Source organism: Belonocnema kinseyi, chromosome 2 (assembly GCF_010883055.1).
Source record: "Belonocnema kinseyi isolate 2016_QV_RU_SX_M_011 chromosome 2, B_treatae_v1, whole genome shotgun sequence".
NCBI lineage: Eukaryota > Metazoa > Arthropoda > Insecta > Hymenoptera > Cynipidae > Belonocnema > Belonocnema kinseyi.
This window is the reverse complement of record NC_046658.1, coordinates 73609523-73626841: the sequence shown is the minus strand read 5'-3', so window position 1 is coordinate 73626841 and position 17319 is coordinate 73609523. Positions and strand designations below refer to the sequence as shown.

At 29.4% G+C, this 17319-nt stretch overlaps 2 protein-coding genes across 5 annotated transcripts; one reads left to right on the top strand and one right to left on the bottom strand.

Annotated features, from left to right (window-relative positions):
- The first annotated feature begins 4398 nt into the window (after positions 1 to 4398).
- LOC117167299 (uncharacterized protein F58A4.6) lies at positions 4399 to 8342 on the top strand. 4 transcript variants are annotated; one of them, XM_033352128.1, is made up of 5 exons: positions 4475 to 4667; positions 4846 to 4902; positions 7318 to 7676; positions 7771 to 7885; positions 7974 to 8342. In XM_033352128.1, the coding sequence occupies exons 1-5, from the start codon at positions 4647 to 4649 to the stop codon at positions 8226 to 8228; spliced, it is 807 nt and encodes a 268-aa protein (XP_033208019.1). In that variant the 5' UTR covers positions 4475 to 4646; the 3' UTR covers positions 8229 to 8342. The 4 variants fall into 4 exon arrangements, with proteins under 4 accessions (XP_033208022.1, XP_033208019.1, XP_033208020.1 ...); XM_033352129.1 differs by having other exon boundaries at positions 4794 to 4902; XM_033352130.1 differs by having other exon boundaries at positions 4475 to 4737.
- Positions 8343 to 8392: 50 nt separating this feature from the next.
- Positions 8393 to 15201, bottom strand: LOC117167298 (bleomycin hydrolase). Its single transcript, XM_033352127.1, has 4 exons — positions 15009 to 15201; positions 13076 to 13389; positions 12137 to 12964; positions 8393 to 9138 (listed from the first exon to the last, which is right to left on the bottom strand). The coding sequence occupies exons 1-4, from the start codon at positions 15016 to 15018 to the stop codon at positions 8923 to 8925; spliced, it is 1368 nt and encodes a 455-aa protein (XP_033208018.1). The 5' UTR covers positions 15019 to 15201; the 3' UTR covers positions 8393 to 8922.
- Between the last annotated feature and the right edge of the window lie 2118 nt (positions 15202 to 17319).

Below are 17319 nucleotides of genomic sequence, written 5' to 3'. Positions count from 1 at the left end.
ATATTATTTATTTATTGAAAATACAATAATCGAATATATATTTCTGGATGAAAAAATTGGTTTGAAAATGTGCATAGTATTTGAAAAAAATATAAAAAAGTTGTGAAAATCGAATTTTTTATTAATAAAAAAAATAATAAAAGTAATAAAAATAAATTTTGATATAAATCGTTGTTGAATTGAATCCTGCAAAGTTTGTGCAAAAATTTTATTATGTAGGTACGAAGAAAATTTAGGTAAAACATTTTTTTCTTTCAAAGCGCACGTGTTTTTTAATGTATTTTTTAATACAATTTTTATAAAATTATTATTCAGGTGCCGGAGATTTTATTTTTGGGATATTTCATTCATCCCTTTCGGAATTTTTTCCAGTGGTCCCATATTTTTATATTTTCTCTTAAAATTATGTCTTTTTTCAAAATAAAAAGTCAACATTTCAAAACATTTCAAAATCATCAAAAGTATCTATTCTCTTTTAAATTATTTTAAATCTTTTAAAACTATTTAAAAAATTTGTCGGAACTTTTAAATGTCTTTAGACTGATTCCCATTTTTCCTAACATTTTTGTAAAATCCTGCACACAAAATTGTTTTAAGAGCTTCCAGATTTTTTCTAATATTGTAAATCTTTTGAAATGCTTTGAAATATTTTTAAACATTCTCTTTGAGTTATGTACTTTTTTGAAATAAAAAATCATTTTAAATCTACCCAGAAATTTTTATTATTATCCTAATATTTCAAATTCTTGAGAAGCTCCAAATGTTGTTCTTTTCTTTGAAACATTCAAAAACCTCCAGATTATTTGATTTTTTTCTAAATTAATGCTTATTTAACTGTTCTTTAAGAATTAAAATAAAATACTTTTACCTTCGAAATACAAATAAAAACAAATAAAACAATTATAATCGTAACATTCCAAGTTTAAATTTGTCACTCTGAATTGTGTGTGTGACGATTTGTCCCGGTCTCAAGTCCAGCTCAATATTTAGAACAACCTTCATTTTTTTGAAATTGTAATTTTTCGGTTGTAACTTACCGGACAATCATTTTATTATTTGAAAGATTTTCTACAAATCTTCTTAAAAATGTTTATATTCTTATCCAAAATGAGAAGGTATTAATTTTTAATGAAAAATAACTTTTTCCGATTTTATCAAATGTCGACATTTTGAGGCCCCTTGAGTCAGAAAAACAAGTTTTTACGTCTGGGCCTGTTTGTCTGTCCGGTGTCGTCGTTGTTGCAGTTGTCTGTATACCCGATAACTGTTCCGATTAGATTGGACTTTGACACACTGTTCGAAAGACCAAAAAGAAAGATCGTGTTCGTTAAACAGTCATTTTTGATAAAAATTCAAAAAGTTGATGCTTTTTAAAAATTTTTGAGACCAATTTTTTTAAAAATTTGAAAATTCTATCCACAGCCATTTATGGTACAAAAAAATATGAACAATTTATCCTGACAATTTTTTTTTTGATAAAATCAAACTTACCAAAGTTAAAGGATATTAAAAATCCAAAAAACCAAACGAAAATGGACATTTGAAGCACAAAAAGCTTGATATGGAAAAAAGTCAAGAGGCGAAAAACGCTACTTTTTCAAGGCCCCATGATTATTTTATCACATTCTCATCCATAATGAGAAGAGTTTTATGCGAAAAATGACTTCCGCGAATTTCATGAAATATTGACGTTTTGAGGCTCCTTGAATCAGAAAAACAAGTTTTTACATCGGTATCTGTCTGTCTCTCTGGCGTCTACGTCGTCATTGTTATTGATGTTGTGGTTGTCTGTATATCGTATAACTTTCGAAAGGATAGTCGGATTGGATTGTGCTTTGACACACAGATTTTTGATTTTAAGAATTTTATATAAAAATTGTACTATTTTTATTTTTATAACAAATATTTTTCTTCGATTAAATTGTTGCAATAAAAGTGTTTCGAAGAGATTTTTATAAAAATCTTTCGGGGAATAAAATTCGTATTTATAGGTCGACAAATGTTTGTTTTCTTTACCAAATTTGGCTTTCGTCTAAATTTTTCCAGTTATTTTTACTATAGTACAATTTACATTTGTATCTCGGGCGAAGAAATTCATTCTATTGTTTGACAAATATTCTTTGTAAATCAATATTTTTCACAGAAAATTGCCCCGAGTGACCTTCAATTATAATTTTCTAAGCGTGAAAAAACCACATTTCAATTATTTCTATGAAAAACACAATCCCTAAGTAACAGAACTACAAATTTAAAATGTCTCAACTATTAAGGGTTTAAATATTTTAGAAATTGCTGTTCTGGAGACTAAATAGCACTTATTCTTTTATTAAGAAATCACAACCAAAATTGTTGAAGCAAGTTTTTAAAAGAGTTTTAAAAACCTTAAAAAAGATCAGAGTTTTTAATAGTTCAATATATGTGATAGAACCTCTTTAAATTTGAAATTAGTCTATACTTTTTCATGTTTGAGCTACAATTATTCCATTTTCGAAGTTATAAATTACAATTGTGAAAAACAAATAAAATGTTTTAATTAATTTATATTTAAAATAAAAAACCTTTGTATAATTCAATCTAAATGCAGCTGCAAACATTTAATTTGAAATGCGTTGAATTCAAGGTATATTTTAAAAAGAAAACTGAAAGCAAAGGATCGACTTTGAAAGGAATCGAAAGAAAGTTACTCGCTGGATTACAAATGAACATGGAAAATGGTGTATTTTCGCATTTAAAATTTTAAATTAAAACTTTTTCGCGTTGTAACAATTTCGAATCCCAGAATGTTATTTATGACCTAACCTATAACTTATAACGAAAATTCTGAAAATTCAAACAGTAAGGCTATATTCTGAAAATGAAGCAGTTTTAACGTTAAAATTCAAGTTCTTAAATTGAAGGCCTAAAAATTTTCAAATTTTAAATTAGTGTTGTGTAAATTGTATTGGTATCTTAAAAGAGTATAAATAGTTCTTAAATTAGTTTTTAAATTTTCTGAAGTTTACCTTTTTTACATACCTAGATGTCAAAAAAGCCTACCAGTGACTGAAATGGATTGGAAAAAAATCGCCAAGATCCAAGAATAAAAATTGAATGTACAGCGAATTTTTAAATTTTTAATTGTGATTATCTTTAACTTTATGATATCAAAAACTTCCATACATTTTTCTTTATTAATACTGTAGGGAAAAATTAACAAGATCGAGCGCCGAGATTATAATTAGAGCAAATTTTCTGTAATTCTATGGGGACTGCTGAAATATCCCGAAAAATAAAATTCCCGACTCGGTAAAACTCTGTCCCGAAAAATACGATTCCAAAACTAATAAAATTCCTGAACAGTTTATAATATTAACGAATTTGAAAATTCCCAAATAATAAAACTCCCCAAATAAAATTGTTTCTTAATCAGTATTAATTATTTATTAAAAATACGATAATAAAATATTGTTATCAAATAAATTTTTGTTTAATATTTAAAGTGTTAAAAATTGTGTGAATTTAAAATTAAAATTATAAAAAAATTTTACCGACAAATTCATATACAAAAACACGTGTTTTTTAATTATCATTTCGATTTTTCGGAAGAACTTTTGTGATTTAAAAAATACTATATACATTTTCAACCAAAATATCTTATCCTGAAATATATTTTGTTTTAATTATTGTTATTTTAAATTTTAAAAATAATGTTTAAACACTTCCAAAATTTAAAAAGTTGTTTCTTTAGTATAAATATTTGATTATTTCAATAAAAAAAAAATAATTTGTCAAAGAACAATGTTTTCCACACTTGTTTATCCCGAAATGTCTTTTTATAATACTTTTTTAAAAATTAAAAATATGATTTTTCGAGAAGATTTTTTTTATAATTAAAAAAAAAGACTGTACCGAAAACCTGGATCAAGCTTTAGATCTGAAAAAATTCATTGATGCCATTGTGGGGGTGATGCAATGAGGGGGGAGGTCCGCCACCTTTTGATGTCCCGCGACAAACATGGCAGCGCCCACATGTTTATATTTCCATGCACAGTTTATTGGTGAAAATGCTCGTGCGCATAATCAGATGGCACTTCGTAAGATGGCAGCTCTCCCCACTGATAGAATTCTCCTCCCTCCCGTGGATTCAACCCCGCTCGCCAAGTTAGAATGGCATGCCTAGTTCCGTGTTTCCTATGTCCATGGGAAATACCTAATTGTGGAAATTTCGAAGCTTCTTAAAAAATATGACTGACATGAAATATTTTTTCTCATGAATTTACCACACGTAAAGTATTATCAGAGATGAGTATCATATATTATCATCTCTGGTATTATCAGAGAATTTTTAAATGTTTAAATTCTCGTTGCTGGAAATCCCTCCAGAAATCTCGAGGTTTCGTTTCGAGTATCGAGAGGACCAAGTCATTTGTCGTCTGCTATATTCATCAATTTTAATGAATTTTTTTTATTATTAGATTATTTGAATATTGTAAGTATTTATGTGCAGTAAACTAAAAATTAATAACGCTTTTTACCACGATTACCGGTAACAACCGCAATTGTTAAAAGAATAAGCTGAAGTAATTGCAAAGAGATTTTGGCAATTGATTCCAGTAATAACTATTCTTTTTCTCTGTAGTTTTTAGCTTTTATCATGTGTGTAGGTCATGTTCAAGACCAAAGCAAAGGTATGCAAAGTAACAATTATTAAAAAGCGGTTTCATAAATGTAGTCTTTGATAGAAACCTCGTTAGAAATGTATGTATCCTACAAACTTCTATGGACTTTTTAAACAAGTTTTGAAATATATATAGGAGATGCAATTTGTAACTATAGTTTTTTTTTCAAACGTAAAATAATGTAAAGAAGGACAACATGACTGAAGAATCTGAAGAACGAGAAATGAAAAGAAGACCGATTTCGGTAAGCGAAGGAAAAATGGACAAACAATTTTAGTATATATTATAAAATAGTACTTTTTTTAATTAGTTCCCATTATTGCATACAAAAATAAGAACAAAAAAACGATATTGATATAAATAGCAGACCAATTGTCACATTATTTAAAGATATTATATTAATCGAAGTAATACTAATATATAACCTAACCTCAAAATTTCCCATTTGCTCTATCCGGGATTAGATCTATTATAAGTAAAATGCTGTATTTGTTTTCAATTATAATATTTACAATCGGCGACAATAATAATTTGCACGTGAAAATGAGTAGTTCTTCTGGAATTGAAAACCAAGCCTCTGCCAATGAATTTCTATTCGTTTTTAAAGAAAACTTTTAATATACTTACAAAAATTTCGCCTTTTTCAAATGGTTTTAATAAACTTGGTTCCCTATTTTCATACTCCCTTGCCTATTCAAATTTTTTACATTTATGGCAACTAGAAAAAATTATTTTTAGATCTTGGACATTTTTAATGAACCAAGAAAAAAATCCTATATTCAATTCAGGTCCCTAAAGTACCCTATTTGCAGCCCATAATGTAACTTAAAAAAAATTGTAACAAAAGATCAAAGCTTCCAAGAATAAGGGATTTTAAAAAAGTAGAAAATCAGGGCATTTTTGTATGAAATAACTGTAAAAAGAATCATTTTATGGTATTTTTAATGCTTTTAAGGCATTTGAAGAGCTTTTAATTCAAAATGTTGTAAGGAATTTTTTAATAATTCCATTAATTTGCAGGAATTTTAAATAGTTTAAAACATTTTAGGATAGAGAAATTTCTATAATTTCAAACGATATATAACTATTTTACAAGAACTAATAAGATTTTAAGATGTTTTCAAAAAATTTCCGAGGATTTCAATCATTTTAAGGGATTTTAAATTTCTTCATCTATTTTAATACATATTCTAGGATTTCAGTAAATTTCACGGAATTTTATAATATTTTTGTGTATTCCAAAGAATTTATTCTCGAGATGTGAGGTATTTTTTAGAATTTCAAAAAACTTGAAATAATTTAGCGAATCTTAAAAGATTGTAAGGAATTTTTTATTGATTTCAATAATTTGAAGGTATTTTCAAGCGTTTGAAATATTTTAGTATACAGAGTTTTCTAGAATTTCTGACGATTTATAACGATTTTACAGGACCTATAAGGTTTCAAGATATTTATAAAGTTTTCACAGAATTTTATAAGATTTCCGGGGATTTCAATAATTTTCTGGGATTTTTTTTAATCTCAAGGTATTTTAATAAATTTTTCAGGATTTCAGGAAATATCATATTTTATAGAATGTTTCGGGGTTTTATAATCTTTTAGTGAATTGTATAGAATTTACTCACGATAAGTGAGGTTTTTCGTAAGGTTTCAAAGATTTGAAGGGATGAGAAATTATTTTTTGGAATTCACCCTGTATTATTTATTTATTATTAATTCTTTTAAATCCTTTTGAATTCTCTAAATTCATCCAATTTTACTCCAGTAAATGGATTCTTAAAAAGATTTTGTTTAATTCATCTCAAAGTCTTTTAAACTCACTATAAATTCTTAGGAATTTTATAAAAATGTTTTAAATGTCCTTTTACTTTCTCTGAACTCATTTCAAACTTCCTCATTGCAATCAATTTTTTGATGTTCTTGAACTGTTTTCAATTCACCTAATTGCTTCTTAAATTCACCTTAATTTTTGTATGAGTTTCCTCGAATTCTTCTCATTTCCCTTATATTTCTGTAAGTTCACTCACGTTTTATTGTAATCGGTGGATTTTTTCCAATTTATTTGAATTATTTTGAATTGTTTTAGTCATTAGTCACTTCTTTGGTTAGAAATTAGTAGGGTTTTAAAGATTCGATTTTTTTTATTCACCCTGAATTCTTTAAAATTCTTTCGAATTCTCTCGATTTTTTTTAATTTACTTGAATTCTTCTCGTTCACCTTAAATTCCTTTAAATTCATTCCAGTTTTATGGAAATCAATCGAATTTTTTCGACTATTAAAAGTTTTTCCAATTCATTTGAATTTTTTGGAATTTAACTTCATTTGGTTTGAAGTCTCATGAATTTATCCTGAATTTGTTACCCTTTGAAACGCGAAAAAAGTACCCTTTGGCCCCTAAATTTTATACCATAGGGACTGTGAGGCATGTATTCATGAGGATTTCCTTTTCTTTTTCAGTGGTAGAATTTTACTGAAATCTACTCTTTATCTTACAGAGATGACGTTTATAAATTTTAAGGAAATAAAACAATAAAAAGTTGATTCTTTATAAAACTAAAACTTTTTACAGTATTTAATCTCAAATTGAATGCCTTTTGATCACTTCTTGATAATTTTATGGACGTCGTGAACATAATCTCTCCTCCTTTTTGATGATAGAAAATGGATTATCAAGTGCATTTAGTAGTTCATCGAGGCAGATCTGTTTACGATAATATTATCTTGAAGTCACATGATGTCATTCCGTACCAAAACAATAAGATCCAAATTGAAAAAAATGCCGATGGTGATGATTGTGCAGAATGTCGCAAAGTAATTCAACTGCAGTTGAATAAAAAGGGACTTAATTCACATTTGGTATCCCTTTATGTATCAACCCTGCGAAGATCTGATTTGTATCGGATATCCGCAATGCGAATGTTAATTCGATTCTCTAAGCAAAAAGTACCTCGCAATGAAAAGTGGATAATTTTTATTAAATTGCGGAACCCAAGGAAACACTTTATAGACTACGCATGGTCAGTTGTCTTCTGTGAAACATCACTTACTTTTAATCAGATTTTTATTTTGCTCGTTTTAAGATATGATTAATAATATGCACATTTAATTCAGGAGTGAAAGGATAACACGACTGGCAACAGAGAAAAGGGAAATTGATCATGCAATGTCGTGGTTATCAACTTTAGGAGGCGCATTTTCTGCCTTGGGCGAGGAAATACCTTATTGTGTAAGAAATACATTTGTTTAATGGCACATTCACCACTAGGACAAAAAATTATATAAGAAAACACTATCATTTTGAATTTTATCGACAGGCGGAAGTAGCTGGAAAAATATCAGTGAAGCAGTTTAAATTGGCTTATCGTTTAGGAGATCCGCTTTTGGAAGCACGCTGCAAATTGTACGCAGCTTTGAGTTTAATTCAAAGAGGAGATCTCAAGACACCAAAGCGTATGTTACGGGATATTTACAGGTTCGGAATCCATGAAAAAGACGTGCGGCTTCAAAATATGTGCCAGGGAGTGTGGGCAAAATTAAAGTATATTATCACAGCAGGAGGAGGCAATTAAAAATATCTTAGAATAGAATAGCTTTTTAGCTATTCAAATGAGAAATGGTGTGTGTCGTTTTTTGTATATTTGTAAATAAAATAACTCAAAAAGGAGAATAAAAGGACCAAAAATCAACTTCGAAGAAGTTAATTTTTTATGGTTCACGAATAAATGAAACAAAATTAAATAAAGGTCTTTTATTGTAATCAAACCTTTCGTAAATGAACACATGTAGGTTGATTTTATGGCATAGATTTTTGTTGATTGAACACACTTGTATTTGGCTATAGTTTAGTCAACTAAATGCAGTACATTATAAATCGCTCGTGTTTTCATACACAAAAATTCGATCTTAATCTCGTTTTCTCCTAAAATTCGGTGCTACTTTGTTCACACGGTAGATAAGTAAAAATTCATTATTCTATAGTTGATGTTGTTGTGTTGGCAATTTCACGGTATGTAATTGAGTAAAATCTATAATATATACTAAATACTTCATATTTTTACGGAATACTGCGCTAAATAAAATCGGTTCTAATTCAGACACTCGTTTATAGACTGAAATTTCAATCTTTTACATGCAGATTAAAAAATTGCAAATTGATTTCACGCGTACAAATCTAGAGTAATTAGACATTTAGAATTTCATATTAAAACATACCAATAAAATTACTAAGTAACACTATCCTCGTTTCATACCATTGGCTTTTTATTACTGAGCAAGAGTTCCCATCGGATCCCAAGCGGGCAAGACTATAGGTTCTTGGTCGAAAACGGCTAAAACATCAGCAGGTACGTACTTCTTATCTACAACAGCTTCAAAAACAAACTCCATGAACCAATCAGCTGTACAAACTTGATAGCCTTTGTCTCCTCGGTCCTTGCCCCAGGAGTTTTCAATACGGAATTTCGAAATTTTTCCGTCATTCTGAAAGAAATTTAATCATTTTTTAACTTGTAATTTATTTTCAACAGGATTTTTACAAGAACAAAACGCCATTTTTAATACTTTCTTCCACGCCATAAAGAAGTTCGAAGCCTACACCTACAGGGCGGTTACTGGACCAGGCAATCAATTGTCACGTTATATCATACGAAATAACCAGATAAGGTTGCGATTCCAATTGATTGATATTATTTAAAATATCGAATTTTAACCCTGTTTAATGGCATGGATTACCTCCAAAAAAATTAATTTAATTCCCCCCACGAAGAATTAATTGTCATCATTTTAACCCAACAAAAATTGCGCTTTAAAAAATTGAATTGAAATGAACTACACTCTACTCTTGGTATAAGAAGGATTTCGGGCATGACTTGCAGTGACCTTGATCCTAAATAGGGGGAATCCAAACGTAAACAGGCAAGGACATAAATTCTAGAAATATCATTTTTGTGGGTTTTTTGTATCGGGAGCTCAGTGTAATTAAACATTGGAATCTGATAGAGAAATTTAGTAATTTGTTAATTCAAACCCTATAAATTTAACAAAATTTTGAATTGAAAGCATTAATATTTAAAAATACGTTTATATAAATCCTGGTAAATTTAAATATTAAAAAATTGACGGTTTCAAATTGAAAATCTTAATAATATAGAAATTTTCTGATTAATAAATTTAAATGAATACTAAAAAATGTAATTTTGATAATTTTAAAATTGAGGACTACGGGGTATTCTACGGGAAGGAAATCTCTATATCTTTCGGATGTACCAGAGATATCTCATGTTCTACCGAACAATCCTAGGGATAAATGATTATTTTCTGATTAATAGGTAAATACATAACATTTCAATTGCATTTCAAAATGATTTGAATAAACAAAAAATATATTTTTGCACTAAGCTCAAAACCTAAAACTAAAAAACGACCCATTTTTGCCCTACGCAGATTTCCACGTATACAGTTGCTAGTATTAATTTTGTTTCTTGTAAAAAATAAATAAGTTTAACGTCCTTTACAAGATGCAATAATTATTTTCCGTATTCTTGACAAACGCAAATTCTCTATTGTTAGATTGGAAAATTAAACATTTTTTGGTTTTAATTTAAATTGTTATAAAAATTTCAATTTAGAAATGAAAGCCTTTTAACATATAACTTACTTTAAATTCATTATTTTTAAAATCCAATAGGCATACATTTAATTTTGAGAATTAGACAATTTCAAATTAATGGCCCTTCAAATTATAAATTTTTTTATTGAAGCATTGAATATTGTCTGGTTTAAAATTTTACTTTTTTGAAATTGTACAATTTCCCAGTTAAAATCTTAATTGTTAAATAATTAAATTGAAAATGTTTCAAATATTAAGTAAATTTAAATGGAAAATTTATAAATTAGACGATTTAAATTCAAAGCCTTAAGGGATCATCCATAAATAACGTTACCAATTTTGGAAAATGGATGCCCCCCCCCCTTTGAAAACAGTTGATTAGGTTATGACCCCCATCCGCCACCAAAAGTAACGAAGTCATTAGGTAAACATCGATTTTACGCTTATACAGCCCGAGCGGTAAATTATAAAGTTCGGTAATAAATCAATATTTAAAATAAAAAAATGACTTTCCGAGTAAGTGTTGAAATGTGCCAAATTGAATTTTTTATGTGACAATCCAGCTATTATTAAATTTTTAAACAAAGAAAGGTACCAAAAGTTGAGTTTTTAACTAAAATTGATTTATTTCCCACGAAAAAACGAATTTTTATGAAAATAGTTACATTTGAACAAATTTGAACCATTTTCGACCAAACATGGAAGGTAAAATTTTCAATTACCAAAGTAATTTTTCACAACAAAGAAAAAGGAAACTAATTTTTAACAAAATTCAAAAATTTTCAACCAAAAATTTGAATTTTTAACTAAAAAAGATGAAGTTTTAAACAAATGATTAATTTACTGCAAAAAAAGATGAATTTTCAATAAAATTTATAAATTCTTAACCAAAAAGTTGTACTTGTAAGAAAGAAAGAAATTTTACTTTTAAGAAAGTCGTTCAACTTTAAAATCTAGTTGTTAAATTTTTAACAAAAAAGATTCATTTTCGACAGAAAATAAAATCGAATTTTTAGTAAAATTCAAGAATTCTCAACCAAAAAGTTCAGTTTTTAACTTAAAAAAAAATGATAAATTTACTGCAAATAGATGAATTTTCAATAAAATTCATAAATTCTCAACCAAAAAGTTGAATTTTTAAGAAAGAAAGAAATATGATTTTTAAGAAAGTATTTTAACTTTAAATCCTAGTTTCCACCAAAAAAGATGCATTTTGAAACAAAAAGATTAATGTTCTGCCGAAAATATTAATCATCTGGAAACGTACCAAAAACGTTTTCATATGTACTTTTAGAGAAAAAAGTTCTCTAAATTCTAAAAGGTGTAAAAAGTGTAACATTACTTTGGCCTGGACCCCCCCCCCCCCCCCCCCCTTAAAGTGGTAACGTAGTTTATGGACGATCCCTTACTAGTTGAAGAATAGTCAATGCTTCTTTTTCAATCCGACGAATTTTGATTGCTCTAAATTTCAAATTATTCAATTTGAATGCTATTTATTTTGAAGAAAAACGGTTTCAAGCAGTGTTCAATTTAAATTACCTTTTTATATAAATATTTTGAAATAAAAACTGTTTGATTATTATGGTTTCTACTTTAAAATTGTACGATTTTAAATAATTTTCTGTTGCAGATTGTCTAATTTTGAAAACTTTGAATTTGTACAATATTAAACGTTTGGCGAGTTTCGAATAGTTTAATCTTGAATATTAAATTATGAATTTTAAACATTTGAAATTTAGAACTGTTCGGCATTATATTCGCTAACTTGGTGATTCACTTTAGAGTACTTCAAATTTTTAATTATTTTCAGTTTTCAAAAAATTGAAATGGCTACTTTAAAAATAAAATACTTCAAATCTTGAAACTTACATCAATAGAAACACCAGTGAACGCCATTGCGTGGGTCATCGAGGAATCTCCATAAAGAAGTCTGTCAGCTTTGGAAAGAGTAATTTGAGCATCAGTTCCGAACATCGCCTCATAATCATGAGCCTTAAGATCATGAATTCCCTCCTTCATGGCGTATCTTTTGGAAACTTCACAACCGAACCAGACAGGTTCGTTGTTCTTTATACTTTCAGCACACAATTTCAAAAGTAACTCTGGAGGTTGGTTGTTATACAAAGTACGACCGCCTCCCCATACATTCCCCAAACAATCAAGAGTATACAGTTTTCCGAAAGGATTAGTTGGCCTCGGGTCAGTAACGAGACAGACTTTTTCATCCACATTGAAGCAGGGCTTAACGTGCTTCTCATAGAATTCAACTGGCGTGATAGGTCCGATACTAGTGTAAGTCTTCGTACTCGTATAAAATTCCCAAGTGAACGTTTCAGACGGAATACCGACGCAGATACCGATTATCCTATAAATAACCAACATTTGCTCTTCGATTTTAGCCTGAAGATCAGCTTTGGAAACTCCGTTTGAGATCAAAGATCTGAGGACTTTGGCATATTCTCGAAGTTTTGTTCTCAAAAGTCCATTCAAACGAGCGGTTGCTTCACTAGTGGTCGATTCCGGGAAACAGGTTTTCGGGACAAGTCCGTGTTTTTTAATTAGGTTCACTGCCATGTCCCACTGACCACCATCACCTACGAGATCTTTCAAAAGGAAGGATACTAAACGCCCATCGACTGCTTCGCCTCGTTCCGCAGTTTCAACGACGTTTTGTAAAAAGTAGTTGCTACGTTCAACCTAAACAAAATTAAGGGATGAGTTTTTAGTCTCGTTTTTTGCTCAAATTTCAAGATACCAAATGCATTGCTTTCGGCGATTGTAAACATTCTTCATTGATTGTATGCAAACCTTGTCCCAGAAGAGGAGGTAGGATTGGCTGAATTCAAATTCCTCCAGGTTGTGCATCTTCATAAATGGAGACCTAATGACGTTCAACATTGCGAAGAGCCAGCAGCGTCCTGAACTTTTTTGGTCAGTGATTGGTTTTCCTTCGGGATCAATCTTGTGGTTGAAAATCTGCTGGGTGTTCTGAACCGTCTGCCTTGAAATGCAAGCTTCAGTCGGACTAAATTTTGTGCATACATTCTGGGCCAAAACATTTCGGGTGTCACTATAAAATTCCGAACGAAGCTTCCTCAAGAATGTTTGAGACAAAGATCCGGCTGAAAGAAGAAAAAAACGTTTTCAAACTATTACGCCACTTTAAAATAACTATTTTGGGATAACAACATTTTCTTTACGGAAATAAGTATAAACTAGAATAAATATTTAATAAAGGAAAATTTAAAATAATTTGAAATATTAGTCATATATTTTTTTACAAATTTTTGTATTAAAAAAAAAAATTAATTCTGACAATGCAAAGCTTTTTGGAATTTTCAATTCTCGGAAAAATTCTGACCTGTTTAAAAATGTACGGTTTCCAGTTTCTTTTCGAAACTTGTAAAGATGCCGTTGCTTTAAGAGTCGTATTACAGTTCTTCTACCTGCCCATGATCCCTTCAAGGATAATCCGGTTACAAAAATAAGAAATGAGCCGGAAAGGGAAAACGAGTTGGAAGCTTTTGCCTACGTCTTATGACATTCTTTCCTCACCTACCATTTCACATTTTTCTGGTTCAACTAAACTAAATACATTCTCTTTTTCTTCCCCTTTTTATTCCTTTACCTTTTAATCTAAAATTTCGTTTCTTAAAGTTATATAACCATATACTTTCAACGTGTTAAAATATAGATATATTTTTGAATAATGCTGTTATTTCTTAAATTTTCAACGTATGATGCATCAAAAATATCCGGTATCGAATATTATCACCAGAAACCCGCAAATAACAAGCCTTACGATAGCGAATCGCCATAATGTATTAAAAAACTCGCAAATATCACGACTTACGATAGCGAATCGTAATGCTGAAATACCACAAAAAAAATGCAAAAATATAATCTATAATAAACTGTAAATTTAGATAAGACGGAGATACAATTGTTACTCGATTTTAGTCAAATTTAGGAGATGTAAAATTCGAATTTGATCATGATTAGTCTGATAATCAATATGCTTTTGAAAATTATTGTTTTAACTAATTTTTCTTTTTCAAATATAATTATTTATATGATATAGGTAGAGTTCTTACAAATTTTTATTTGCATTTTTGATAATTTTGGAGTAAATTAATTTTTATTAAAACTCGAAGAAATTGTAGCAATATATAAATATTATATATGTATATTTGTGAAAATGTTTTCAAAACATAACAATTATGGAGAAACCCACTTTACCAACAATTATTTCATAGAAAATAAAGAAAATATAAACGTACGTAGAGCCACGCAAGTATTGGCAATATTACACAAATATTATAATATCCAGGTAAAAAAAATGTAACCGCCCATTATAATTTTCCAAAAAGTCTTTTAATTAATTTAAATTTTCCCAATCAATCCAATACGCTTTCCTTTCTCTTTGTAAAAAAACACTTCCCCCTAATCCTTTGTGTCAAATATTTCCAAACGACTCACATCTTCAGAATTTTGCAACGTCATCCCGTTATGGTTTGACATATTTGCAGCACGATAAAAAAACCTATCAAAAAAACTAGAATAAAGATTTATTTTTCTATATTTTTTGTGAACATAGAACTATTATAAACAAAATAATTACAGCCAGGAATAAGTAATGAGATAAAATGCTAAATTGGGGTTATGATAGGAATGAAAAATGTATTTTTGTTAATTCGGAAGACAGGGAAGTTTTAAAGGATATAAAAAGAAGTGTACTTACTGCCACTCATCTTGATAAGTGGTGAATAAAATTGCAGAAACGAGCGTAAACAAACTGAACACGTCAAGCCAAAGTGAAAGTGGCAAGTGGGACCTGTGTTAGTGTGTTTCTCTCCTGACCACTCCTGAATCGAATCTACTAGGCTAAACTCTCCTCCCCACCTTGTCAGTTCGTTGCACTGCAGCCTTCACTGATGATTCGCTGCCACGATGCACACACCCCCGCGATTGAGAGATCAGCATTACCAACATAAAAAAAAATTCATTTTTCATTTCTCCAGTAGAGCAGACTGCAGCTCTTCAAACTGGGTGCGAAATACCGGTAAATTTAATTCATCATCGATTTCTGCAAGTTGGAAGCTGAAAAGCCGTCAATTCCCGAAAAATAGACGGAACTGAAAAAAAGGGATGAACTACAGTTCTCAAATTTCAGGGCGACTAACCGAGCTTGTCAAAAATATTCAGTTACTCATCCCGAATTTCGAGAAACTCTTTAAAAAATATTTATTTAAATGCAAACTACATTGTTTATAATATTTTACAAATTATAACGGTTAAAGATGAACATTTAGTTTTCTGGACATTCAAATTGAAAAGATTGTTAGAAAAATCCAGGTAAGAATATATAGTCTTGCATTAAAAAGTATTTGAGAATTTCCTGTTCAGTGGTGACGTGACAATATATATTATTGAATTTCTGTACCCAGTGGCGACAATATTTTTCTGTCTACTTTTGGATACCCCTAATCGACCATGAAATAGAACATTTTTAAATCACTATCAAATTTGAACATTTCGCTGTTCTTATCCCATAGCAATTTCTTTGCGAATTTTTACCATAGATTATTAATGAAAATGAAAAAATTTCTAATGAATGCCAAAAAGCCTGGTAGTAAGCGTCGAATTCAGAAGAATTAAGAATTTTTATTCCTACACGGAGAGAAATTTCAAGAGATTAATTCACGGAACTGGTCCTTGATTTTATTCTAGCTCTGGCGCAAGAACTAAGATTTTGGAACCCTTGCTTTTAAAGCAACGGCTTTTGCTTTAAAAGCAAGACTTCTCTTGAAATTTCTCTCAGTGTATGAATACGCGATTTTTCCTCCGGCTAAAAATTCTCCAACAGGAACACAAAAATTAGCCATCGTATTCCTCTCAATCGACTTGCTAAAATTATTTAACCTATTTTTCCATTATTAAACCGTTTTATATATTATAAATTCGGCAAATATTCAAATTTATATTTTAATATTTTAGTTGAACTTGTTAAAAAATGCATTACAGAAATCTATTCAACTGTGTGAATTAAAATTATTTTAACTCTAGAGAGGCAGACTTGAATTGATTAGAATTAAAATTTCAAAACTTATATTCCACGTGAAGGAATTAAAACAATTTATTACACATATTTTGGTACAAGGAATTAAATATATTTAAAACACGTTCTCTTTTGGGGAACAGGAAACTATGCGACGGTCGCTATGAAAATAGAAATTAATTAGTTTCTAAGATCTCTCATTTTTACGATATTTTAGACAGATGAAAAAATCGCGCGTTCAAAAGAATAGAATAATCTTCGAATTTTAATCTGAAAATATTAATCTTTATCTATGCCACGCTTATTACCGGGAGATAAATAAAATCTATTCTATTCTATATCTTTTTGAATCTAAATTTACGTCTATCTTTTTCAATCCCTTCATATATATCTCACACTATTATTTCGTCTATTCGCACGTAAATCTTTTACTATAGCGCTCTGTTAATATAAATGTCCGTCTCTTTCTCAATACCTTCTTCTCTATCTCATGCTAATATCCTTTGTCTAACCACGCCAATATCTTTTTCGATCTCTTTGTCAATCTAAATTCAAGCCTATCCTTTTCAGTAACTTTTTCCCTATCATCGCATATATCATACATAGCGACGTTTATCTTTTTCTAACTATTTTTCAATCTAAATTCACGCGTATATCTTTTTCAGTACCCTCTCTCCTTTATCTGTTCACGTTAATATTTTTTTATCTCTAGGTTAATCTAGATTTCCGCCTATCTTTTTTAATGTCCTCTTCCCTATTTGAGAATATCATACAACTATCAACATCCATCCTTTCCTAACTATGTTTCAATCTAAATCTACGCATGTTTCAGTATTTTTTCTATCTCATCGTATCATACATAGCAAGGTTTATTTTTAAAAAATCTATTTTTCAATCTATAAATTCTGATCTATCTTTTTCAACCCCCAGTTCTCTATCCAATCCTATCCTGTATCCATTCATGCCAACCTTGTTCTATATTCGTTTATCTAAA

Coding starts and splice junctions, on each gene's coding strand:
- LOC117167299 (XM_033352128.1), top strand. CDS start 4,647: ATGTTCAAGACCAAAGCAAAG. Junction 4,668..4,845: donor TGTTCAAGACCAAAGCAAAG/GTATGCAAAGTA, acceptor AATAATGTAAAG/AAGGACAACATGACTGAAGA. Junction 7,677..7,770: donor CACTTTATAGACTACGCATG/GTCAGTTGTCTT, acceptor CATTTAATTCAG/GAGTGAAAGGATAACACGAC.
- LOC117167298 (XM_033352127.1), bottom strand. Junction 12,965..13,075: donor ACCTCCTCTTCTGGGACAAG/GTTTGCATACAA, acceptor AATTTTGTTTAG/GTTGAACGTAGCAACTACTT. Junction 9,139..12,136: donor TCACTGGTGTTTCTATTGAT/GTAAGTTTCAAG, acceptor AATTTCTTTCAG/AATGACGGAAAAATTTCGAA.